This window comes from Salarias fasciatus, chromosome 20 (assembly GCF_902148845.1).
Source record: "Salarias fasciatus chromosome 20, fSalaFa1.1, whole genome shotgun sequence".
Taxonomy (NCBI): domain Eukaryota; kingdom Metazoa; phylum Chordata; class Actinopteri; order Blenniiformes; family Blenniidae; genus Salarias; species Salarias fasciatus.
Window position 1 is genome coordinate 7,309,861 of NC_043764.1, and position 26,975 is coordinate 7,336,835.

At 41.4% G+C, this 26,975-nt stretch overlaps 1 protein-coding gene across 1 annotated transcript in view; it reads right to left on the reverse strand.

Annotated features, from left to right (window-relative positions):
* The window catches only part of celsr3 (cadherin, EGF LAG seven-pass G-type receptor 3), a 115,509-nt gene that overhangs the window by 15,567 nt on the left and 72,967 nt on the right, over nucleotides 1–26,975 (reverse strand). Inside the window, 11 exon segments of the mRNA XM_030118563.1 lie at nucleotides 358–484; nucleotides 2,048–2,215; nucleotides 2,754–2,940; nucleotides 3,034–3,234; nucleotides 6,337–6,535; nucleotides 13,998–14,207; nucleotides 14,375–14,469; nucleotides 14,559–14,660; nucleotides 16,985–17,168; nucleotides 22,169–22,289; nucleotides 24,241–24,382. Of these exon segments, the coding sequence (XP_029974423.1) occupies nucleotides 358–484; nucleotides 2,048–2,215; nucleotides 2,754–2,940; nucleotides 3,034–3,234; nucleotides 6,337–6,535; nucleotides 13,998–14,207; nucleotides 14,375–14,469; nucleotides 14,559–14,660; nucleotides 16,985–17,168; nucleotides 22,169–22,289; nucleotides 24,241–24,382 (1,736 nt within the window).

A 26,975-nucleotide genomic window follows, 5' to 3' on the forward strand; every position in this document is an offset into this window, starting at 1 on the left:
TCAGGACCTGAAACAGCACCGGTTTAGTATTCTGCAGAGATCTGCTCCGGGTTTGCATTGAGCTGTGAAAATCTGCTACAGCTGTAAGAAGGAATCCTTCTGCCTCCCGGATGTCACTCAGGATTTCTTTCTGGAGGATTTTTTTTCTCCCCCCAAAACGCATCCAGCAATTACAGAAGACGATCAGACGAGACAAGAGGACGCGTGAAGCGACGGCAGGGAGAGACGTGCGTGACGTCCCCGGATGAAGAATCCATTAAACACCTCATCACGAGCGAAGGGGGAAACGATTCAATCCACATTAAACCGCTGATTGAAGTGGATCAGAGTAAGAAGCTGAGGGACTGATCAACTCACCTCTCTGTGCGAGCTGTCCATCAGAACGCCGAAGGTGCCCAGTCTCTGGCACTGACAGCGCACGTGGGAGGTGTTCCTGTAGACCACCATGCAGTCCCGGACCGTCCAGCAGCCTCCGATCTCGTACCTGCAGACGGCGAGAGAGAGGGGAAGGTTAAAAGTGACGAGAATGAATTCAGTTTTTCTAATCCTTCGTGGCAGGACTCGTTGTGTGAGCGAGATGGAGATCTGCTCTGACTTGAAATTAAATTTGCTGTTAAAAAGATGGCAGGTGAAGATTTCTTCCCTCTTTTTTTTTTTTTTATTTAACTTACTAGATAAATCTTTTCAGTCAAGCAGGTCTAAAGAAAAGCTATAATGCAGCGAGTTACTTTCCATCAGAAACCAAACCTACACTCATTAAATAAACATCAGATGCTGAAATGCAGCGTTGGATTTTATAATGCGGAGTGAATCTGACATGAAGGGCAGTGAAAAACCGTTGTTGATGGGCGCAGTGGCAGGAAAAATCTGGGGGTCAAGGGGGGGGAGGGCAAGTCCTGTCTGTCACTATCAAAGCTGTTTTTACTGTTTTCATGGCTTGTTAGTCAGAATGTCACATTTTCACTGGTGTATGATCCCCAAATGGTGGCAGATATGCAGTAAATTTAACATAGAAAAAATTTTGCATTTGAAGGTTTTATTGTGTTATTTTACTTGTTATTCAGCAAATTTATTCATAAAGAAAAAGATGGATTTGATCTGATTTTTTCTGTTTTTAGTTTTAGCTCAGTTTACGTGACATTTCAAGTGAAAAAACGTCATTTTTGCTGTTTTTTTTTTTTTCAAAACAAGACGGATGATGAAGTTGGACTGCTGTTACAGGTGACTGTCTGCTTGAGGGAGATCAGGACAAGGAGCCACGACACTGTTACTGTCTTTCCGCCTGTGCATGTGCAGAACAACTATCTACTACAGCCATGGAGGGAAATCGCAGTGGCAGGGTTTCAGAAAAGTTGCTTTTTCTCCCCTTTCCTTAGAGGCAGAATTGAAATCTGTTTTTAAAAAAAATTCAGTGGCTCCCAGCACCATTGTTGTCTAAACGGACACAAGGAATGCAATGGCTGTTGTGTATTTATTATGTAAGTTAGGCTTGAAGATGAAACTGTGATAACAAACAAGAGAGTGGAGCGTTAATTTAAAGAATATTCTATCAAAAGACACATTTTGGAATTGAATTGATTTCTTTAACAGAACAAATCAAAATGCGAAATAGTTTCAACAACACATATTTTACTTTCTAAAGTAGAAAGAAGTTAAATTTCAGTGTACAGATGACTGAAAAAAAACATCGAGTTCTGTGAATGGTAACACTTCATGCAACTGGAGAACAGTGATATGCTCTGAATAAAATGAATCAAAGTTTCATCCAGTTCTACAGAAAGAAACATACAAAGCTTTTCTACGAAAGGAAAAAAAAAAAAAAATCACCAAATGTCTTCACTGAAAGAAAATTCATGTAAGACAGAGATAATGAAACACATTTGTGTGAAATAAAAGTCAACATGTTTTCGTTTTTTTTTTTTTTCTGTGCGATTCACTCTATGGACCAAAGCCCAGTGAGTTCAGTCACCTGTTACACCCTCTCTGTGAACCACATCCACCCAGTGTGTGTGTGTGTGTGTGTGTGTGTGTGTGTGTGTGTACTCACTGATTGCTGTGGTTCCACTGGACACACAGCGGCTTGCTGCGATTGGCCGTCTCCAGCAGTTTGAACTCCAGCAGGATGGGCTGGTCCAGATGTCCCCCGACAAACGTCTGGTTGTTGTAGACGGACACGGAGACCACCGGGGAGTTCATTACCGGGTGACGGGGAAGCCTGGAGGGAGCACAGGAGGCGCATAAGTCAGCGTACAATCACTACATTAGACAAGAAGTAGAACCTGATGTCCTCGTTAGGATTTCATTTCAAAAGATAAAAACACTTGAAATAACGTTAATAGAATGTAAGAAATGAAATCTGTACGCTAGATGAGAATGAAATGGTTTGTTTATAGACACCAGCTGAAAACTGGACAGTCTGTTAACAGATAATTAAGCCCAGAGGAGAAGTGAGAAACGAGAAAAAGGTACGATGCAGGTAAGAGAAAAAGATAAAAACAGGAAGCCAGAAAGAAAACTGGGAGAGCAGATGGCAGCTCAGGGTCCTGAAGCAGTTTTTCTGCTGCTGCAACACGACAACTTCAATCACTAATTTTTTATTTCAGTCATTTAGAAACGTGAGATTTTCTGCTTTGACATTTTTTTCTGCCGTAATTGGAAATAACAGGGTGATTAGGCTTGGGGATCTCAGTTTTTTAGAAGATGCTTCCTGTTTCTATCCGGCAGGTTTCTCTGGATCCTGCTTCTCTTCCCACCTCACGCCTCGGCGGTCCGTGTGGTACTTGGGCGGGAGGGCGGCGCCCAGACTCCGATAGATCAACATGATGACGATGGTGATGGGCGGCTCGGGCAGTAACACGCTGCGCCTGGCTGCCGTGTATTCTCTCGTCTGATTGGCTGAGACGCCGACCGGGGCCGAGGCCGCGTTCTGAGGGGTGGAAGCTGGAGGGGGGGGGGGAACAGAATGAGTCTGCGGTCAATGTTTCAGCCGCGAACACTCGTAAGAGTTTAGTTTATTTGTCATTCTCTTCTGACCTTCCTTCTCCGCCCGCTCCTTCTCCTTCTCCTTCTCCTTCCAGCTGTGCAGCTGCTGCCTCTGGGGCACCAGGGCGGCGGGGGGCAGGATCACATGGGTGTAGGGATCCCACAACGCCTGACCACGAAACAGAGAGGTGTGGTACCGCGGGAAACGCCGTCGCACGTGGGTGTGGTTCTCCACTCGGTCCAGGTTCATGACTAGAAGGAAAAAAGACATAATGCACCTTATTTAGATTAATGTAAGACAGTCTCACCTGCAAAAAGAAAAACAGTCTGGATGATCGATGAGTTGTTGATATATCGACCAGAGACCAATGAGCCATCGATTAGGACCCCTCCACTGACCAAATATGTTTTCATAACAGTTGTCAAACATACAGAAATGTAGAACTGCCGCAGTAAATAAATACTTTTTTGCACTGTATCTCGTTAGTTTGAGAGAGTTTTCTCATTAATACAAAATGTTGTTTTATTTTCACAACAATTCACAGTTTTGGGATTCCAGCATCAACTACTTTTTAAAGAAAAGTCATCATCACACAAACAACACCTCCTTCCTACTGGTGTGAGGTGGCCAATATGCTACAAGTTCATTTTTATTTATCTTTATTAAAACAGCTTTCTTTAGAGCAGGAGAAATGACACTGAAATAACCCTGACGCCGTCTGCAAAATGCAAAACCAACAGAGAAGACAGATTCCACATGAAAAAGTCTTTTTCATGTCAAGCCGAGGGCTGCAGTGTGATCAGCAGGAGACAAGAGAAGGCTGTGGCCATTCTGGTAACGCTGCAGTGAACGCCAGTGATATTATTAGATATTTTTTGTGGTAAATTTATGTTGTTATTTTGAAAGAAAAGACATTGATTAAAGATGTGTCCTGCCCTCACTTAATTTAGTCACTAGTAGTAGATCATTAACCGGAACACTTTCTGTCCTGACGAAGGTGAGGCTCATAGCTTCTCTTAATAATTAATTTATCTTCAACAATTACACCAAGTATCCTGGTTAAACCTTTCAGTAGCATTCATAAGCCAAGAAATAGAAAAATTAATAAACAAATTCCATTCCCAAAAAAAGCACATTGTCTTCATAAAAATAAATTTTTTTGCACAAACCTCTGCAAACGACTTAACATCTTAATATCATTATGAATATCTTAAACTCATTCAATATTTTTGTGACTGCTCATATCTATGTGATTCTAAGATTTTGCTCAAAGTCTATATTCAATTAAAAAATAAATGCTCACTGTCAAGATTTGAGGATGAGCCTTTCTGAAGTTCCTGTGTCAGCAATTTAATCTCACTGGATTTGTGTTTTATTATAAAGAATCCACAGAAAAGGTATAAAATACACACTCACACACACACACACACACACACACACACACACACACACACACACACACACACACACACACACACACACACACACACACACACAAACAAAGTGGAAGAACTGTGTTATTGGAGAAAATAAGTTGACAAACATGACAGACGTAGTAAATAACATTTCTCTACACAGCTGTCAACACTGAGACAAAGAATGCTTAATTTTATTTATTTTAAGGATTTTATGATGAACAAAGACAGCTAATAAAGTGTTTTAATGACCACAAACAACTCATTGCAGAGGCAGAAACATACTCGAGGAGAGCAGATGGGCGTGCGCCAAAGTCATCCACACCTTTTTATATGTTATTCAAGTGATCTCATTGGCTGAGAGGATTAACTATGTCTGTGTGGCCATCGCTATAAAAAATGTGTCTCTCATATTATTTTAATTGTTCTGTTTTATCTGCTGAATTCTCTGCTGCCTGTCTGGAGATCAGCACAAAGCTTTTGGTTCAAGCTATTTAACATTTCAGATTAGAAGAAGGGAATATCTTCTATAAATGACAAGGATCAAAAGTGACGGCCAAGACAGCGAGAGGACAGTCGAAGAAGACACTCCTCGGTCTTTCAGTAGATCTTCCTCCTCCTCTGCACGTCCAAAACATCTCAACCTGAACTCTCAAGCTTCATCTATGAGCTGCTCGATCTGCGTCACGTCTTTATTGCCTTCGGTGTATCTTCGAGTCGGCTGACCCCGGCTACTTGAACTCATCCACTTTCTCCACCTGCTTCCTCTTTCCACTCGCCTCCCTTTCATGCCTCCATATACATGCATTCTGTGGTATCTCTGCTGACCTTGATTCCTCTTTTCTCCACTTCTGCAGCCTCTTTTCTTCCTTCTCTCTCCTTACACCACACAATACAGTGTCATCTGTAAACATCACCACCTCTGGGAATGAATCATTCTGCCGTCGCACTGCTTGATTGGAAGTTGTCCTTGACACAACATTACATCTTACTGGCAGTAGAATATGGAAAATTAGTGACATATTTCAACAAAGTAACAGCAACCGATTAATCAAATCGACAAAGGCTTCCCCAAATAATGAAGCCTAAATTAAAGAAAGGTTGATAAATATCAATAAATAAACAGTTTCCGATCTGAAATCATCTTAAGGTTTGGTATTTTTGTTGTATTTTGTGACTATATCATTAAATTCACTCTGTAAATCGCTAAAAGCATTTGCTGGAGTGTGAAATTCACTGTTATTATTTTCATCAATACCAACGGGGCTGCTGTTGCTATTTCAACACCTCCTCTCACTGAGTGTGGTACAGATTATTTAGCAGTATTTTAAAAAGTGCTAAATGAAACAAATGTGCAAAAAAAAAAAAAAAAAAAACAAAAAACACAAGCGAAAGGATGGCAGAAACTTCATAACATAATGTCTGCGGCCATAACTGAAAATGCAGAGCAGAGATGAAGGAGTGAATGAGAACGAGTTACTGTATATGACCCACATTGAAGGCTGAGCAAACGTCACTTTAATGAGCCCAGGTGTTCGCCAATGTCATGCTCCAACCTATCAGTGTGTGTGCACAAATGTGTGTGTGTGTGTGGCATCTATAAATCTAAATAAAGCTGTGTGCTGGCTGGGGCTCTGCTGCTTCAGGGTTTGTGTGTGTGTGTGTGTGTGTGTGTGTGTGCACTAAGAGCATTAGCTGCCATGTATGTGTGGGAGTGTGAAATCCATCGGTCTGTGCGGCTGCCAGCTCGCCGGCGGAGCCATCATCCTCTGCATTAGCGCCGCTCATCTCCTGATTTACAATGAATCATTATGGATGATTTCACAGCAGTGATTTACAGTAGTGTGAGGAAAAAAAAAAGGTACAGAAAATGACCTGCACGGCAGAAATATTATCCCCATTCTTCACTTTTATTGGATCTCGTCTCTCTAAACTCACCGATGTTTGGGGAAACCAGCGCCACGGGGTTGAGGTAGGTCAGCTTCATGTTCTGAGCCAGATTCTGGGTGTACTGCTTGAGCAGCTCAGTCAGCTCGGCCGGACCGCCGCCCGGGATGTGGTTCTGGCTCTGGGCGAGAACCCGCCACAGCCCGGAGGCGCTGGGGCCCAGCAGCACGCTGCAGCCTCGCAGGATGTTCTGAAAGACACAGAAATACGACGGATCAGGAGCGGAAAGGAAAGGTTAGGAGATGACGGTGCTATTGTCTTTGTTTAAACCCAAGACCACAGTCTATTAAATACGAAGAAATGATCAGAGGTGTAGAAGTTTAGGACAACTGAAATCAGGCTGCAATGCATTTGAGACAGAGAAACAATTAAACACTACTGTCAACATGCATAATCAGAAGAGAGATTATGACAATCACAGCAAAAAGTCCTTCAAAAATTCCACCTGGGACAGGTATTTCCAAAGTTCTCTGCTGAACAGTCTTTTGTTCTAAGGACTGGGTTTACAGTGCTGTCTTGTTTGCATATAGGTCACCTGAATAATAAGTGTTACACCTGGAATACCGGGCAAACTCTGCTGAGAGCTGGTGATAAATGGTGCATTTAAAATTGTCTCCCCTTTCACGTTCTTGTTTCTAAACATTAAAACCCTTTATGGTTCTGAGTTCCTGATCATGTTCTCATTTAACTTACATAACAGAATGTCTGGAGCCAAATAAACAGATTTTGTACGAAAGTACCAACATTTCCTGGACGAGAAACTGAACACAGTCAACAAAGCTTTCAGTTTCTGCTCCATACCACAGGAAATAATCTAAAAGCATGTCTACACGGTGAAAGATCTTTCAGGAAATGTCAAAAGCAGCTTCTCTACCAGAAGAGTCTTGTTTTGCTTTTCTGGTAACTGAAGGTTAAAAATATTCACAAACTCAGAATTCAGAAACAGCCACAGGAACACAAGAGCAGATTTTTATCAACTCTCAGGTCTCGTTCACACGAAAACATTTTCAAGTGAAAACAGAAAAGTTTTGTTGCATTTTGAGGGTCCGTTTGATAACGGTGCTCAGAGCCACAGACGAGGAAACTTTGCTGAAACGCAAAACTGATGCAGTTCCAATTGAGACAGCAGCTCCATCGACATGGGTCTACAAATACCACTGAAAATCAGCTTATATATTTATATCTTCACATGTAAACAGCTGAATGGAGCATTTTTACTTCAGATAAAGTGGATTATTCACGTGTGCGCTCTGGTATGTAGTGATGTAGTGACATTCACAGAAAATATGAATCAGGAATTGGGATAATCAAAACCAAAACAAAACAAACGTGACGGACAAGCAGAAGAACTGGATGGTCTGAGACAAACTTCTAGATAGAAATCCTGAGAGAGCAAAATAATGTTGAGGCGAGATGGACAGAAAAAAAAACACGAGCTGTTCAAACAGGTCCATGACACACTGGTGACGTGAATCACGGACCTGATATGGATCAAACATGTCGTTGACTTGTAGGTATGACTGTGTGTAAATGTGTGCGTCGGATAAGAGAAAAACTCTGTTTTGTCGTCACTGCACTATATTTAAGCCACTAAAAAAAAAAAACCTCTTCTTGGAAGCAACTTTTTCACAATTTTTCCACTGGCTGTGCTCTGGGCACTGAGCGAGTCCAAAACGCAGATTTTCCACTCGGTGCATCTCAACACCCGCGCATTAAAAGTTCTGCTAATATGCCGATCACGCTGCACACAACAACAACAACGGACAAAGACTCTCAAGGCATCGTTCTTTTGTTTGTCTTTATCACTGCTTGTTGTTACAGTTCATGAAAGTTTATTAGCGAGTTTTTTTTCTCTCACATAATGTGAAGACAGTGCTAACAGAGGGAGCTATAAAATGAATCATGACCCAGTACGTGGCTGGACTGTGAATACATTTCTGGAGGAACCTTAATGAGAAAGGAGAGTTTTTAATTTGAAATGCCCACAGGAAGTCACAGACTTTGAATGCATCTTTTTCACACTTGCTTAGTCACGCTACTCAGGGTCAGACCTGAAAAAAGCTGATCTTAATTATCTGACTGATTTACACACAGGAAAGGAAGAGGAGGCCTCATTATGAAGCATCTTTAATATTCTACTGTGATCAGGAACATAATAAAATAAGGAAGGTCAATTGTGACCTGAGCAGGTCTCGACTCCCATTACAGCGACTTTTCCCGCTGTCAGAGCTTCCATATAAATCGCTCTTCCTGGAGAATTTCTGAGTCAGGACGGATCTGTCATCTCGAATGCACGGCTTCGCAAAACGTTCTGAACAAAGAGAGACGTCACCGAGAAACGGAGGAAAAGAGCTCAAAAGGATTCTTTGCAGTCAGATCCAATAAAGCACTGCGGTGTCGTGTAACGCTCAGGAGAGAGGGGGGGGGAAACCCAGCTATAACACACTCTTCAGACAAACACATGGTGCAGTATAGAAGGAATGCAGGGAATTGTTGAGGGAGAGCGACTCAAGAACAAGGATTATGGAGATGAGGCAGAAAAAAAAACTATAGGATGACAGATAATGTCAAAGAGCAGCTGCAGAGGAGGAGAGGTGGAAAGTTTCAAGATGGAAAATATCAACAAGAAAAGTGGAGGAAGGAAACCGAGCAGAATGAATCTGGTGATATTATCAAAGAGGCGACGCACACGTTTCTATATTTATTTAGATGTTGATTCATGCTGATTATCTGAGTTGCATTCTACTCGCTGGTGATCTAATATGAACAATAAGTAGCTCATATGTTGGTTACCAATAAACAGCCGCTGCAGCAGAAAGTGGCACATTTATAGAGAAATACATTCATCAGAACGAAAGTCACAACACTGCAATGGTTAAATGAAGCATGTGAAAAAACACACTGCAGTTCTGAAAGCACATCTGGCTCAGTTTGTCTCCAATGACTCATCTGGCCTTGTTTGAATAAAGATACTCTATCTATTAATATAGTGATGATTGAAAATAAGCTTGAATTTCTGCAGGCTTCTCAAATGGCACACATTTTATTTTAAGGCAAGATACAGCAGATAAAAATAAAAAGAGACAGATGTAAAGACTTTGAGGCAGATGACAGGAATTAAGTGAAAGGGAAGGTCTGGTTATGTTGTTATTATGTGAACTATCGGGCAGAAAGGAAAGGTTTGTGGATGTTTTTTTTTGTTTTTGGATCGTTTATCTACTGTACATAGACAGAGAAACACAAAGCACTCAAACTGACACCAAACCAACAAGAATAGTTGCTTGATTGGAAATCAACACGCACGGTGGTGCTAGAAAAAAGAAAGGAACTTGGATGTGTACCGCTGCTCTAACCTTTTAAAATACTTAAACATCTCTGAAGATTTATGGTCAAAAAATGTTGAGCTGTACGAAACTCTACAGTTTGACAAATACGGTAGTCTATAAATAGAAATGATTTATTACTACTCTTTCTCTGGTTCACACCAAAGGCACAAATCAGGAATAAAAAATTAGAATAAGAGTTAAAGACATGAAGAAATCCCTTAAAAACCCCAGCATTGCTGTTAAAGAGCCCACAGTATGCAAACATCGAACAGGGAGGTTGTGCACAGCAGAACACTACAGAAGAACAAGTGCATTCAAGGAAAGAAACTCAAATCACTGCAGGACTGAAGCTTCCTGAAGAGTTTCATGATGATCCGACATGGACAAACTGCGTCAGCAGCGTCAGACTCATTTTAGCTCTGGCTCCACATGCAGCCCAGTTTTATCTTGAGTGGACTGAACTGGTGAAATACTGACATGACAACCTTTAAATCTGTCTGCATGTCGCAACCCCCAGCTATGGGTAAAACAGCACCACTGCCTTGTGGTCATCATAGGACTGACAAAGGCTAAGGGAGACCCTCCCTACAGAAAAATCCGGAGTGGAGCCCCTGATTTGTGGAACCGCCTGAAGGCGGTTGGTCCTCGCGTTGCGGCACCTTCCGGCAACTCCAGTAGCCAAGTTGGTACCAACTGTATGGGCCTGTCCCTTCCGTTGGACACCAGCGAGGCTGAGAAGTGGGATCTGTCTACTGGGTATCTCAGTTACATTCACTACTGCAACAACACATCATCAGCATGTCAACAATCCAATGCTTGGTGAATTCTGCTTCACAATGACAGGAAGAGCAGACATGGAAGGATCAAAACGCGACGTAATGATGAAAATGTCTATATTTTCACAAAGCCAATTTCTCTTTGGAATTGTCCAGTGTGCTTGGTGGTTTGGTGGGTCAGACTCTCGCAGGCTGGTTTTGGTCTTCATGTGATTGTCATGTCGTCACTAGAAATATTTTTGGGATAAATATTTGATGTTTTCACTCTTACTGTGGAGTCCATGTTTCCACTTTTGTTCTGAAACAACTGGAACATTTCCCATTGTGTATCAGACCACACCAGGTCCGATCTGCCGCGTGTCGGCACAGCAGCAGCGTTCAGATAGATTCTGATCACAGCTGGAACGTGAAGCGTTTTCTTTCATCCGCTGCTACATGACAGAGGTCGACTTCACTCGCCGCCTTGCTTTGTTTTCCCCCTGCAGCCGCGGGGCTTCAGCACCGCCACCGTCTTCCAGCAGCAGCTCGCCACACCTGCTGGTCTCACCGAGTGGCTGCTCTTTAGAGCGAGGTGTCGGGTAATATCAGATATATTTCACATTTTCCACCGTTTTGAGCGGGGAAAAAAAAAAAAAAAAAAAGAAGCCTAGGCTGTGAGCGGCTACACTTCAGTGATGGCAGGGTAAACCTGAGACACCTCATTAACTCTAAAAGAGGAGATGTAGGCGGGCAGGGCGGTCCTAGAGCCAGAGGTGGAGGTCACATGTCAGCCGAGTCGGGGGTTTTGTTCCAGAAAGTGTAAGATGAGAGTGAAGATCATTAGTGAACGACTGCGGAAACGCGAACCAGCTTTACGACACCAGGAACAAGGGAGCCCAACGTCTCTGCCTCAGATTTGAATTAAATGTCAGGCAGGATGGAATTTTCACTTCAGTCACCGGAGGACGTTGTAATGCTGCTGCTGGGTTGCCATGGCGACTGTCATTGTCAGGAAATATGTGTATTGATCATATGTGTCGTGTTTGGTATCAGGCTCAAACTGTGACACCTGATCTACAATGAAATCCCCGCGGAGGATCTGAGCAGAGGTGGAGGCGGACACGGGGGTCCGGAGTCATGGGGGAGGGACAAAGGACCAGAAACAAAGTCTGCCTTTATCGACGAGGACGCCCAAAACCGAACAAAACCAAGGTGTGGAAACAAATCCACTAAAACCATCCAAGAGGAGCGCAGAAAGATAAAAGCTTGTTTTTATTTATCGAGCAGGATGGAATAATTCTAACGTGATTTAATCAAATGAATATCTTAGATTCGCAAAACTCAATAGTTCTTACCTTTATTTAATGCAGTGAAACTTACAGTATAATAACTTACTGAAAGTGTATGAAGTTATTAATTGCACAACTGAAACAGCTTTGAAATGATGCATTTTAGTTCAGGGGCCACAAACAGCCCGAAGCTTTAAGGTTTTTAGGATTTTCCTTGTTGTGGTGTAGAGTGTGATGAAAATGTCTACATTTCATGAAACCAAACAATTAAGAGGGAAATGTTTACAACCTCAACATAAAGTTTATTTTTAATGATTCCATCTGGTGCAAAAAAAATGAAATGTCCAAAATCCTTTGCTGTAGCATTCTGCATGTTTTTACAGCCTCACCCTGACAGCACGGCTTTGAGGCGAGTTTGACAGGAATGAGGAAGCGATCTGTCACGGCAGCTTCACTGATATTTCAGCCCGGGTCTCAGTGTTGTGTCCAAAACTCTGAAGATATTTGTTAAAAGCTCAATGTTTTCATAATTTGCTTGGTTGTTTGTCAGGTTGGATTGAAGCTTCTTCCAGGCCAGTTTTGGCAAAAAAAAAGGTTTTATGTTTGGCAGCTCTGATTCAAAGAATTCTTTTAAACTGCAAAAATTGCAGCCAAAAATAAAAAAAAACATAAATTTGGCTGCATTTGTTGGGAATATAAGCCATCTTTTTGCAGGTTTGCTGATGAAAGAAACTCTGCAACACCGTTGCTCAATCATGGTTGTAAAAAAAGTGGTATTTTATTCGATTATAGGCAAATTATTATACTAATGGTTGTTACACATTTTGCCCTAAATGTGCTAAACTGTGTTAAAACTCCGAGCATGCATTAAGGACATTAAACTTAATAGGCTCCATTAATATTACTCTGCTTCAATTATGATTATGTGTCAGAACTCAGCACTACGTCATGTGGCTCCTCATCAGGTGGTTAAAATCTTCTCTGTTAACATGAATAATTAACGTGTGCACCTCTGGTTGCTGTAGATACTGAAAAAAAGGAAAGCTGTTGCTTTTTTCCATTAATATAACCCTCTGTGGCCCCTGATTAACAGGAATATATCTCCCCTGGCTGCACAACTGCAACAGAAGTCATTCTTAAGGTAAAGATTAAAAAGTGAAAATGTCAGCTGGTGTGACATTTCATGACCATTAAAAGTGCAAACATCGGATAGAGGCACCATATTATATATAAATTGTAGCGATTTCCATTACTGAAAACTGCAGCAGGCAGCTGTTTGACCGACAGGAGGGCATAAAGTCAAATCTGACAAAAATTACAATTAAAATTCAAAAATTAATGTAAATGTATATTATATTATGTGCAAATATGGAGTGAAATACATATCAGTGTTGCTATAACAGCAAGGAGATTGTAAATTACAGACACCCGAGCCCATAAATTGAAGCGGCGGGAGGGGATGTGACTTTATTCCTGCACCGCTTTATGTTGTGACGTACGGACGCCTCGTCTCTCGTCAGCCAAATGTGATGCATCGGCTCAATATTGACAGCAAAGTGAAACAAAAATGTCTGTCAGCGGCCGAGTCAAAGCGTCAGCGCCCCGCGTCCTCAGGTGAAACGAGATCCTGTCAGTTAATGGACGGAGACGACGCGCCGCAATATTTCACCTGTGACTGTCGACGCATCGCCATGGCAACATTACTCCTCATCTCGGGGAAGAGACATCTCGTTGTAATGGGGAGTCGAGGGGAGTGTAATCCACGATGGAATGATAAATCAGTCAAATGTACAGTTTGCAATATCAGCCTTTGTTCCTTTGGCAAACCCTGAAGATTTGCAGCTGAAAGCAGCAGTAAAATAAAGGTTTGGATTTGTGATAAAAATTCAAACGTAAAACTTCCAACAGGATCATTTTATTTTTTATTTTTTTGTGTGGAACTTAAAGATCTGAAGTCAATAAAGTGTGTCGATAAAGCGAGCTGGCAGAGCCGCAGATTTGAATCTTCACACATCGAATACGACGCTACAAGCTGATTTTTTTTTAGCTTTCACAGCTCTCTATCGCATGAAACCCTCCAAAAAGATTTCCTTAACATTTCCTTCTCACCAATATCATGCACTGAATTTCACATTTCCAATCCCTCTCATATCCAGGAAAATAATCTCAAACTGGCTGCTTCTGACCTCCAGTTTTTTTTAACAACTTATGCATTAGTAATCACATGTATCTGAATTTGTTCCACCGCTCGTCCCCAGAAATACAGAATGCTCTCGCCTCACCTCGTTGAAGTGAGCGTCCTGGGTGGCCGTCAGTCCGAAGCCGCTCTGCTGGGTCTCGAACGTGAGAAGGCGGGACAGCAGGCGCTCGGCGATCTGCAAGTCGTTGCCATAGAGGCGGGTGGTCGACTCGGTGATGTCGCGGAGCTGGTGAGCAAGTTTCTTCTCCATGATGGTGTTCAGCTCAGTCTCGTTACGCTCTAAAGAGTCCAGCTAAACACAAGACAAACATTTTGAGATCAAGGTAAGAAATGACAGGAATTGTGTTGAAGTTCATTCAGGAAAGGCGTCACGCAATGATTACAGTTCGCCACGTGCACAAACTCCATCCCAGTGTGAGAATTTCACCAGGGAAAAACAAACAGCAGTCATCAACATACAGCAGCGTTGAGCTCCACAAACGGCGGGGAGGTGCAGTTGTAAAGGTCTGGCTCCAGCCATCCTCGCTCCACATCACAGTGTCTGATGGCGGCGCCTGCAGAGGAGAGAGGCCACAGGTGTGTATGAGTGTGTGTGCGTGCATCGCATCAGATACAGCTACCATTAAGTATTAAGTGTACAGACCGACAGAGCCCTTGGGGCAGGGCACCGCCGCCGGCAGGTTGAACTTGGTCCGGGGCCACCAGATCCCCTGAGTGATGGTCTTGGGACAGCCGTCGTAAATGACTGCAGAGACACACACAGCCATTACAAATCCCGCTTATCAAGTCCGAGAAGTTTCTCCATTCAGAGCAAAACAAAACACTGATGGAGGAAAATGGTTTTACTATCAATTTTCAGAGATGAAAATGATTTCAAGACAAAATAGCAGCTTCAAAATTAAAGGATATAATTATGAGCAGGAAAATGGAAAAAAGAGGGAAAAGAAAGAAAATTGCAAATTAAAGATGTTAAACAGATGATGAAGATAATTAATCATTTCTTTGTGTATTCAGGTTGAGGCGCAGGTTTCACAAATGCAGCTATTCTTACAAAGACAGGAGCAAAGTGGAAAATAAACTTTTTTCTTTTTTTATTTCACATGATAAAGTAGAAACTGGTTTTCATTAATTATTCTCATAAAACGAGCAATTTACTCAAAATAGCCATTTTGAATCAATCTTGAAAATTTACATCTTTTGCCAGAAACTAGTTTTCTGCAATGTCTTGTTTTTTAAAGGACAATTCTCAAATTCTTAAAATGCTGTTAAAGGAGAATAAAAACAACGTTTCGGCAGAAAACCCAAACGTGGTGAATAATATAGTACGAGTAGATGTTTTCGGTGTTTGTGTTCTACTTAATTATTTATTTTCTCTTATCTGCAACATTTGAACACTCATTTCAGTATTTTTTTCCTCCTTAGATTCATAAAACAGTTGTAACCTTCACAGATAATGATTCAGAGTTACAGTCAAGAGACCAAAGCTGTTGACAGTAACAGTTTTCACACTGCATCCAGGAGAAATCATACATAACAGTGATAAAGTGATATTTAGAAAATCACTCGGGGACTAAGGATCTATTTCTATTCTATTCTATTCTATTCTATTCTGTTCTATCAATTAAGGTTAAACACTAAGCATTACTTCTTCAGTATACTCAGTATTTTTTTCTGAAAACATTTAATACATGCTACTCATGGCATTTTGCATGGAAAGAATGAAGTTTATTATAATTTCATTATAATTTCCATATTCATTTAACAAACTATAAGGTAAATTCTCATGACTGAAATGTGTGCAGATCCCTTCATCTACTTTAATTTTCAATTCCATTAAAGCGATACTTCAACATTTTGGCAAATTGGCCCATTTAGCGCATTTCCTTAGTCATTTCGAACAGCATACTTACTTTTTTTGTGAGGGCGAGCTGTTTATTCAGAGGTGAGTCGGGGAAGGTTTTCGGGACGGACACAATGGAAGTGAATGGTATTTTTGTTCCCCCTCGTCAAACTCATCAAATACACAATCCAACAACCCCAAAACACTTTGGTGGACACGTTATAATCCGCACATTCACTACGCTGTGAAATATTAATGCAAAATTACGAGATTGAGTTGTTTCTACGAAGATTGCCAAGACGGAACTACTTACTAAACATGGCGTCTGGGCGTAGTGATTTCAAAAGAAAAAGTAGTTCCCAGTATTTGCTTCAGTGTCGTAACGCTACAATATTATTTGTTGGTGTTCCACAGCGTAGTGAATGTGCGGATTATAACGTGTCCACCAAAGTGTTTTGGGGTTGTTGGATTTTGTATTTGATGAGTTTGACGAGGGGGAACAAAAATACCATCCACTTCCATTGTGTCCGTCCCGAAAACCTTCCCCGACTCACCTCTGAATAAACAACAGCTCGCCCTCACAAAAACAGTAAGTATGCTGTTTGAAATGACTAAGGAATTGCGCTAAATGGGCCAATTTGCCAAAATGTTGAAGTATCGCTTTAAGATCTACTTTTGTATTCATACAATATTGTTTGGAAATGTGTGTATTTACAGTTAAAAGTGATATTTATGTTTTTGTTTGTATTGAATTTTCCCCGTTATGGTGATCTGATTTCTTTGGCCTATTTAAACTGACCAAACACTCCCATGATGCATCACTTGCGGCAAAAAGTTGAGAAGATTCTCTCTTTTTTTCCCACATTATGACAAATTTATCAAATTAGATTGTTTCTTGATACTACTTGGACAGTAGAGTGAAAATAATTAAAATACAGAAAAATACAGAAAAAGAAAGCACAAACGTACTGAATATGAATATGAAAAATGCTTTACAAATAAAGTCTGAATAAATTTTGAACACAAAAGTAGGCTACTGCAAGACAGCAGCTCCTGGAAACGAGTGTCGTCATCAGTCAGTCACTCCATTACGTGTCGCATTGACTGAAAAGGGTAGTTAAAGCTAAAAATGTCCCCGGCTGTCAGGGCGAAGCTGCTGAATCATTTGTTGTGTAATCACAGATAAAAGCAGCTCACAGATGAAAACGTCCCGGTGCGTCCTCTCTCACCTTCACAGCCAGAGTTCGTGACCTCGGCGAAGGGGTTGTCGCACGTGTTGCACTGGCGGCCGATGACCCCGGGTCTGCACTGACACTGGCCGCTCTCCGGCTCACATGACCTGGAGAAGGACCCCACCGGGTAGCAGTCGCACGGCAGGCAGGCGTCCGAGCCCCGCGGACGGTAGTGGAACTCCTGAACACACACACACACACACACACACACACACACACAGTACAGACCAGACTCAGTCAGACGGATGGAAAATGTCACGGTGCCAAGAATAGCGACAGCAATTATCTCACCACATGCAGGGAGAGATTTATAATGACGCACGAGGGGCCCACAGGTACAACAGAAACACAGAGCGCCAGTGCAGGACGGTGGAACGTTTGGCTTACGAGACATGAACTTATACAGGGTAGGGATGCACAGTAATATCAGCACAACATTGGTTTTTATTCTTTTGCCGTAACCATTATGAGCACAGCGAGCACGCTGGGTAAAGGAAAAAAAAAGAAAAAGGAGAAAAGAGACAGAGACGATCACCATAAAAGAATGAAACTGCGATGGTAGAAAATTGAGCTCAGGCTGTACACAGGGTGTGATATGCAGGGGAGGGTGCAAATATCAGGCTTCTGATAAATGATCTGAATCCTCATTGTCGGGAAAATCTGTCAGAACTGCACCGTGATTCATGCTTCTTTCCAACCTACCATAAAAAAATATATATAAATGTTTAAATATGAACTCAATTAATAACTGTCTATTGTTAAATCAACAAATTTTCACTCTCTACACTGCACTTCATGCATCCTCAATTACGAGCTGATATGGTGGTTCTGCTCAATTAGATCTGTTCAAAAAACGTTTTTCTTGAAAACAATCACAAGAAAATATGCCCCAACACATCTGCCTTAAACCAGCCTCCACCGGAAATGTACAGACCAAATGAAAGCATTCACAGCGTGCACCGGTACATCTATCTCAATGATAAATGGTCAACAGATTTATCTGATATGTTTTCTTGGCTTCAGCAGCTTGGAGCACTTTCACATTGTTTGTCACATTCACCCATGGCTGCCAATGCAAGGTGCTCGAATTCATCTGGTGCAAGTTCCGAGATCAAACTGCCGACCTAGAGATCTATATGCTCAGTATTGATCTGGTTATGTTATATATGTATCTCAGTCTGGATAGCTTCCTCCTGCAAAGTCAAATTAACACATGGAGTAGCGATAGCAGAGAGACAGCGCACATTAATCTGACTTATCTCTTCTCAATATCCTCAGGAAGCTGAGATCCAGTTAAAAAAATCCTTATCAAACCCCTCAAAACGGTAGAAACGCAAAACCGAGGCTGTATGGAAATCCTTTAAACGTACACCATACACATGTGCGTGCGTCTGTCAGGTTAATATCTAAGGTCAGTGTCAGAGATTAAAGATTAAGGTCAAAAGATCAGATTAGAGCCGGGATAAAAACTGTCTTAAACATGCTGGTAATACACAGGCGCACCAAACACATGTTCACACTGGGAACGGGGGGACGATCATTAGATCATGGACGGTGTAGCTGCTGTGTGTGTGTGTGTGTGTGTGTGTGTGTGTGTGGATTAGCCGGTGAGACCATCGACCTGTGAGGTGATTACAGTCTGTCTAAGTGAAGAGATCAATGGCGTAACATCAATAAAGTCCCTCTAATACTATCAGTGGCAGTTATCAATGGTTTAATGCACTTTCAAAAGTGGACACAGGATAACATAAATCCAATACAAAAAACTTTAGGCCACTATGGCTAACTGTTTAACTGTGTTTTTTTTTAGGGGGTTACATCTTCTTTCTATTCAACAAGCTTCAGCAGCAAAACTGGAGAAGCAGATTTAATTAAAGTGGGAAGAGCTATTTCATAAATATATATATATATATATCATATAGATCTCTATCAGGCATCCATCTCAGTTGCTCACTAAAAAATTGACTAATAACTCACTTAATGTGGACTTTAGGATAAACTATTAGTTTTGCTAACTGCACTCCCATCAGTTATCTCCCCAGATCTAAATAAATAGGCAATCATTGTCCAGCCTCAGACATCTTCTTAATGTTATCTACAACCCTTCTACCTCCAGTTCTCCCAAAGCTCAGACATCCAAGCCTTTGATAGGATCGGGTGAGATATCCTTTTTTTTTCCCTTTAGAGAAATTTGACTTCAAAAAGACTCATTTCTTAGATTAGGCTGTTTTATTCATCCTCTATGGCTTTAATTTGCACAACTATCATATGCAAATGACTTCTGTCTCTGTCACTCCAGACAGGGTTGTCCTTGGCCATTGAGCCTTGATACGTAGCTTAGTGCTCTAAGCCTTTTCTTTGTCGTATACAGAGGTATGGTGTCGAGCTCAAGGTTTCTCTTTACGCAGACGATTTGCTTCTATACATTTCTCATATGACTGTTTCGGTTTGTGCCACTCATTCCACTCTCAGTTCATTTGGTGAAATATCAGACTATCAACGGAAATTAAAGTTATATAGTCACTCTGTGCTCACTTGTTTTCTGGTTAGAAATCATAGTTTTCCTCGATCCTGAGGAGACAACGCCTTCTGGGTTTGGAAAACTTTCAAGATCTGTAAACGGATAAGATATTTGCCTAATTTCAGTTACAGGTCTGCAGTCCTAATTTTCCCAACTTGAACAGTGGTATGCTCCTTTGCATGATTTTTTTTTTTTTTTTAACTGGACCCACTCATTGCGCCCACAATCAGATAACTCTACAAAAGTCCCTTTAAAATGAAGCTCTGTAGATTAACATACCAGATGAGCTTTGGACGCTAAATAGAGTCCATAAGGCCTCAATTTGAGCAAAACAAAGTCTTATTCCATGACAACTTGTATGCTGTATCTACTATACAAATGAATAGAAAGCTAAAATATCGAAATGTTTATCCCTGTTATGTGGTCAGTGTCAAAAGTCCCTGCAAATTCATTCTCTCTGAGTCTGTCCTTCTCTCTGAAAATACCAGACGGATATTTTTGAGACTCAAAAGGAAAGCATGCCCTTCGAAATGCTACTGGCCAGAAGGCTAATATTGATCACGTGGAGATCGAGCAGACCTTGCTCTCATACTCACTAGAAAAGGGGCATTTTATATTTCATCAGACTGGAAAAGATGAATCTCTCAGCTATTGGGTTATCTGATAAATTCAAATGAATGCTCCGTCTTTGGCTGTTTTCCAGGAAGGTGTTGCTCCATCAGTTAAACAAAAAGGGAAGTTAGGACTACATATCAAACAAAGCTCTGCCTTGAGCAAAGTTTGACTGACCTTTGCTGGAAATGTTTAAGTTCAGCGGCTCATGAAATGTTTAATTCACCACAAGAGAGAAATTTTGTGCAGCAGGAACTCACATACAGAAAAACAAGGCATACGATAAAACCCCACCGATAACGAGTGATATGAATGCACTGTAAAGCCTAAAAGCAGCTGGAACAAATCGATCTGTCTGTTCTGCACTGTGGGTGTTAAGGAGTGTCAGACCCGGCGATACTCTGGGATCTCACCTTGTTAAGGTGTGAAGTGTTAAAACAGATATGCACTCCTTAAAGATTCCCTGCAGTGCTGCAGCATAGCATCGCTTCAGTGAGGCTGACGTCCTCCGTGTGTGTGTGTGTGTGTGTGTGTTAGGGTTGCCAACTCCCAGAGATTAAAATAAGGGACGCCTCTCGCGGGCAGCTGAAAAAAAAAAACTGGGTTTTTGGGGGGTCAAAAACGCATATATAACAGCATCTTGCCACAGTTATACCTATTACAGACTATAAAAACACATTAGGCTACTGCATTACACCTACAGTAGCAAGATTGTGATAACTCATGATCAGCTTGATCTGTTTGTATTTGAGGCACACAGTGAGACAGTTATCATTCAAGTATCATCCATCATCATGGACAGCAGCTCTCAGCCACTGCACCGGACGGTAGAGGAGCTCAGCAGCTCCTTCAGTGGCGACTGAGACCCTCAGTGCAGGAAGGAGCTACCACAGGTCTCTCATCCCCACCACTGTCAGACTGTACAATTCTACTGTGCAGAATATGTGCAATAATCCTGGACATTATAATATCCTGCACCACCCCCTTAAGAAATTCAGCGACACTTTATCATCCATTCACTCTGCTGTATCCATTCACTCCGCTAAAACATATTGTACATATTATATATCATACTGTATAGTTATATATTGCATCGTATGTTGCATATTGTATTGTATATATTGTATATTTCATTCTATTTATATATAAATATTATATATTTCCTGTTATATTTTTAAGATTCAGGTTGGACATACAGTTAGATCTTCATTGTCTTTAGGCTTCTATTATCAATCCTAGTATGATTTGCACTATAACTTGTTAATTATTGCGCCATTCATTACTTTTGCACCCTGCTGTGGGTTCTATGAGCCTATACACCTGTAAATTTCTCCACTGTGAGATAAATAAAGTCTTCTATTCTATTCTATTCTATTCTATTCTATATTTATTGCTAAGTGTGCAAAATAACATCAAATAGCTGCTGTCTCTTCTGGATTTTAACATGTTCTTTTTTTTATTTTCAACTAAAAAAGTGCAAAATCAAAACTGAAAAACCTGAACAAAAAAAAACCCCAACAAGGTGCCACCACAGTCTGCAGCAGCAGACACAAATCAATGAACTAAACATAATATATCCGATATGGAAACGGCACAAACTTACGTGTCTCTGGAAGCCATGCTGCGCTCTGCTTTAATGTTTTTATTTATTTCTTCCCATGCGCTCTGTGACGAACTGACTATTGGCTAATGAAGTGCCGTGGTCTACTAGGAACGGTCTTTTTTTGATCAATGAGATAAGAGTGATTCTGTGTTGTCGAGCCATCTCTGTCAGCTCATTGGTCACAGAATGTCAGAGAGCCGGTGAACAATTTACCGTAAGTTTTCATAAAAAAGCGCATGTTCCATTGCTCACGTTTTGACTCTCACAAAAATACGGAACAAAGTGCGTTCCTTTTCAGCTCAATACGGAACGCACACTTTTACGTCAAAATACGCAACGTTTCCGTTTTTCAAGGAACAGTTGGCAACTCTAGTGTGTGTGTGTGTGTGTGTGTGTGTGTGTGTGTGTGTGTGTGTGTGTGTGTGCGTGTGCGTGTGCGTGTTACCTTGCAGTGACAGTGTCCGCTGGTCTTGTTGCAGTCCGGGTCGAAGCCTTTGTTGGTGTCGCAGTGACACGGCCCACATGTCGGCGAGCCCCACCAGCCCCTGGGACACTGGTGATCAATCCTATGAGCGCACACACACACACACACACACACACACACAGAAAAACATCCTGAATCAGCCTCACGACAGGAGCCAATCGAGAAAGAGCAACTGAGCTTGTGGCAAAGTTTCCATCGCTCTTCAAAGCACATCAACTCACCCTCTGATTTCTAGCTCATTATTAGGAACAGGGAGATGAAAAGAAAACGGGGGAAACGCTTGGAAGAAAATGAAGGGAGTGAAAAGGGAATCAAATCGGGAGGAAATATTAGTACTGAAAGGTAAAGGGAAGCATACAGAGGTCAGGGCAGACATGAATTTAAAGCACTTGAGCAAATACGTCAGAACATGCTAAACAAGAGAAAGCAAACGTTAAAGATTCATGAGATCAAACACATCATTAGTGGGTTTCAGGCTCAGGTTCGGCATTATAGTCATCACAAAGTAAACAAGAGCGTCTCGTCCGCCAGTCTCACTCGACGTGGAGGCACTCATCTTAAAATCTGTTCAGTAGTCAGACGCAGCTCAAGTTATCCTCCTGGGAATTGCCTCAGATCTTAATCGTCCTTCTCTTTGCTCACATCTCACTTAATGTGCTCTCCTCCTGTTCTCGGTGTCTAATGGATCGCGGAGGAGATAAGTGCTCCTCACCGTTCACTCTTGCGTAGATCTTTTTCAGTGCTCCTTACGGGAAGTTTTAGTCATGACAGTCAGATAGAAGTGATCTTGATGGAGCATCATGACTGAGTCTCCCTGTTGTGTGTTCGTGGTTACTTCAAGGAAACGTGCTTTGTGTGATGAGAACAGCAGAAAATAGGAAAACAAAGAGTTTTCTAAGAGGAAAGCACAGCAGCTGTTCTGTGATAAATACATTTGTAGCTGTTAAAACATTAAAGATAACTTATGTTTGCTTCAGAAGTGACGAAATGTTTTATCTTCACTTCATAAATAGTGTTGAAGTGGTTAACAGTTAGTTAACAGCATAATAGCTCACCGTTAGTGTTCATGTTAGTGGTGACTGAAGAGAAAAGCATTTATGAAATGAATAAATCTGAAAATTGCGGCGCGAAAAAGCAGCAACAAAAGAGTCGAGACAAGCTGCGGGCGAGCAGGCAGCGTGTTATAAGCTCGAGTGTTAGCTTAGCACGGCTACAGCAGCGGGGACTTGGAGTTACTTACAGCTGGACTTCTTCCATGTTGCTGTCGGAAGGAACGAGTAAATTCCAGCGTTAATGAACTCGTCACGGTCACAGCGCCGCTACGCACAACTGTTTCTATATACGTACGATAAAAGCACCAGTCCACTAAAATCATGTCTTTAAATTAAACAGCGTGGGAGCTCTGCAACAAGATAACACAATATCCCCAAATCTGACGTTCCTACAACCTGTAAACAACAATAAACACAACAAGATGCTGTGAATGAAGAGAAGAGAGGATAAATTACACAGAGACAGAAGAGTGAAAGAAGAGGTACATCTGGGGAAATTAGGCAGACTTTTACACGCACACACACACACACACACACACACACACACACACACACACACACACACGAGCCGATCATCAGATAAATCTAAAGCTGTGTGGATTTCACAGTCAGGACGGAAGCGTGAGGTCAAGTCGAGGTCATTCCCGCTTCACACACACTTTCACATGCACACACATCCTTTTGTGTGTGTGTGTGTGTGTGTGTGTGTGTGTGTGTGTGTGTGGGGGGGGGGGGGGGGGGTATTACATCTAAAGTCTCAACTCATCCCTCAGTGGATTTCATGAGATGTGAGGCAACAATGCTAAGATAAAGCTACAAAGACACACACACACACACACACACACACACACACACACACACACAGACACACACACTTGTTTCAAGAGCTTAGCTAAAGAGTAGAAGGGGATTTAAACCGGACTGATGTCTCTGAGGTGAACTGCAGCGCCTCTCATGTCTGGGTTGTGTGTTGTTGTGTACCTGTGCTGGCAGTACTGTCCATAGTGGTTGTCTCCACAGTCACATGTGTATCCGTGGGAGGAGCTGGGCTTCCTGTGGCAGCGGGCGTCGTTTTCACACGGGTTCAGATGGCAAGCATCGGTGCAGCCTTTCCCATAATAGCCTGAGAAACGGTGATGAAGATACAAACACAGTAAAGAAAAGATCTCTTAAAAATATGTACGTCACATTTAAAGCGTGATGCACTGCAGTCACAGGGAGGAGGTCGGGCTGGATGGATTTAAAAGGGTCGTAAAACTTAACTTCTCTCCCAGAATACAGACACATTATTAAAACTTTGATCACATTGTCGTGCCCAATAATGACAGATGAGATCAATTTGACTGAAATATGATCATTTACTTGTTGTGCTGGAAAGATAAAACTGTGAAAGAGTGGTCTGAAACTGGAATGAAGCTGAGCAGAAAGAGAAAGTGTGTAGTGTTGAACTGAGAAGAGAAAAATACGCAAACACACACAAAAAAAAAAAATATCATGGTTTATTTGAAATAACAGAGATTCAAGCAAATGTGTCGAGCATAAGGCCTTCAGGCCATAATCAACCTATAAGAGGCTCCAATTCAACTCATTAAAAGACAGAAACAAAATCAGAAACATTGACTTTTCAACCGTTTTTTCATATAGAACATTGAACACAACACAACACTGAGACCCAAACCAGCAATAGCCTCAAGCGCTGCAGTGTGTTATTTGGAGCAGATTATATTTGGACATTTCACTGTATATTTTAATAGGAGATCTCATTAAAACTGACTTTCAGTTGAGATTTTGGTCATTTTCTGTTCTAATTATTTGATTTGGGAAAAAAAGAGAAGTTACTATTTTATCAGTCCAACCAGCTCAAGATGTAATTGGGCTGTTATGTTCCCCCGAAACTGAAATGACTTGAAACCACTGACTGAAAGAATAGAACGAAAGTAAAACCCAATCTATATATTAACATAAATATAGGAATCATCATGGTCAAATTGCTGCATTTCATTCTCTTCCAATCCCATGACAGTTGAAGGCATCAAATGTAAAATAAATAAAACAAATAAATAAATGTTGAGCATATCTTTTGTACAGATTAATTATTCTATAAACTTTTTTTCTGCTACCTCATTACTAATAATTAAAGCAGTATTCTAATGCAATCTTGGGAAACTGAAAGAAAGCTTTTATTTTTTAAAGCATAGAAAGTGTCCATTAAAAAAATGACAACTAAAAGGAAAAATGGAGTGTTTGCAAAACAGTAGCACAGAACAACAACTATTGAAATCTCAATATGCTGAAAACTGCTCTCTTTCCCATCCGTGTACCGAACACAATAACCCGCCAGCTCACAAGTAAACATCCCCGACATCAAACAGCGATTATCAGAAATGTCAGTCTCCCGACGCACTCCGGCTGGGCGAGCCGCCGGGAAACAAGCCGCCGCAACTGTGAAGCACAATATCATCATTCACCGAAACACAACGCCTCGTCGTCTGAGAGGAAATCAGGACAGAACGAGGCTCGAAAGAAAATCGTGAAATCAATTATAGATTTACACAAACAGGTACCATTCAGCAAAGTGAAACGCACAAATAAGTATAGCAAGTTTGAATAGAAAAATATGTTTTTTTAGAATGACAATGAGAGAAAATAGAAGTTGATGTGTGTTTAGGAAGAGGAAAACTTTTTGATTGAATGGTTTAAGGTTCTGTTCTTTGTGTTTCATATCAACTGGGGTTCAAACCACATGTTTTAAAAACAGTAACTCTTAAATCACTATAATACGCCTGGCCTGGGCAGCAGTCCATGTGATTTACAGTCCAGGTTAAATTACACCAGCACTGTCATTCAGGCTCTTCTCACTGGAGGCTGGGCTGATAAAACAGCAAACGATCCATCCGGTGAACATCTGGCTTTAAAATGAGAAGTGTTCATGTCCACTGTTAGCTCGGTGCTGATATTGACATGAGTCGAAGTGATTGCGCTCCTGATCAATAAAATACAGGTTAATATTTGAACAGAGGCACACGTGATATCTTATTAAAGACAAGTTTAATAAGATAATATCAATATTTGGGATCCACCGGTAATTAAATGTGTAATATTTATGTGTATATGTCGCCTGCAACTGTCTGAACTGTGCTGCTTTCGTTAAGTTCTCATATTTTTCTGCGATACACCTACAAGAAATTCTAATCCAAAATAATAAATGATTCTCCACTTTGCATCAGAAGTTTTTCTCAAAGAAATAGCATTCTGGGATAAGGCTTGTCAAGCAGAATCCTAAAGACACAACAAATAAAAAAGAAGCGAGTTAAAAAAGAAAAAAGAAATGTGAAGTCACTGGATATAAAGTTTGTGCCTCTCTGCTACTTACAAAACACCAACAAAATTTGTGAAGGCAGCACTTGAACAACACCTAATAAGCCACTTCAGCACATCTGTGTACAACACACACACACACACACACACACACACACACACACACACACACACACACACTCCAGAGTGCATCGGCGCGTTGAGACGAACCGAGCCGTCACACACTTCAACCCAATCCCCAGACACTCCACACAAACACAGCAGCCTCTCATATGGTAATATACAGTCGCACGTAAAGCCTCTTTAATCTAATGACAAAAGCACAGCGCTCCACACACACTTTGAAGAGTGTTTAGCAAAAATAACGACAGCTTCTCACCTACACCTGCTTTGTAATT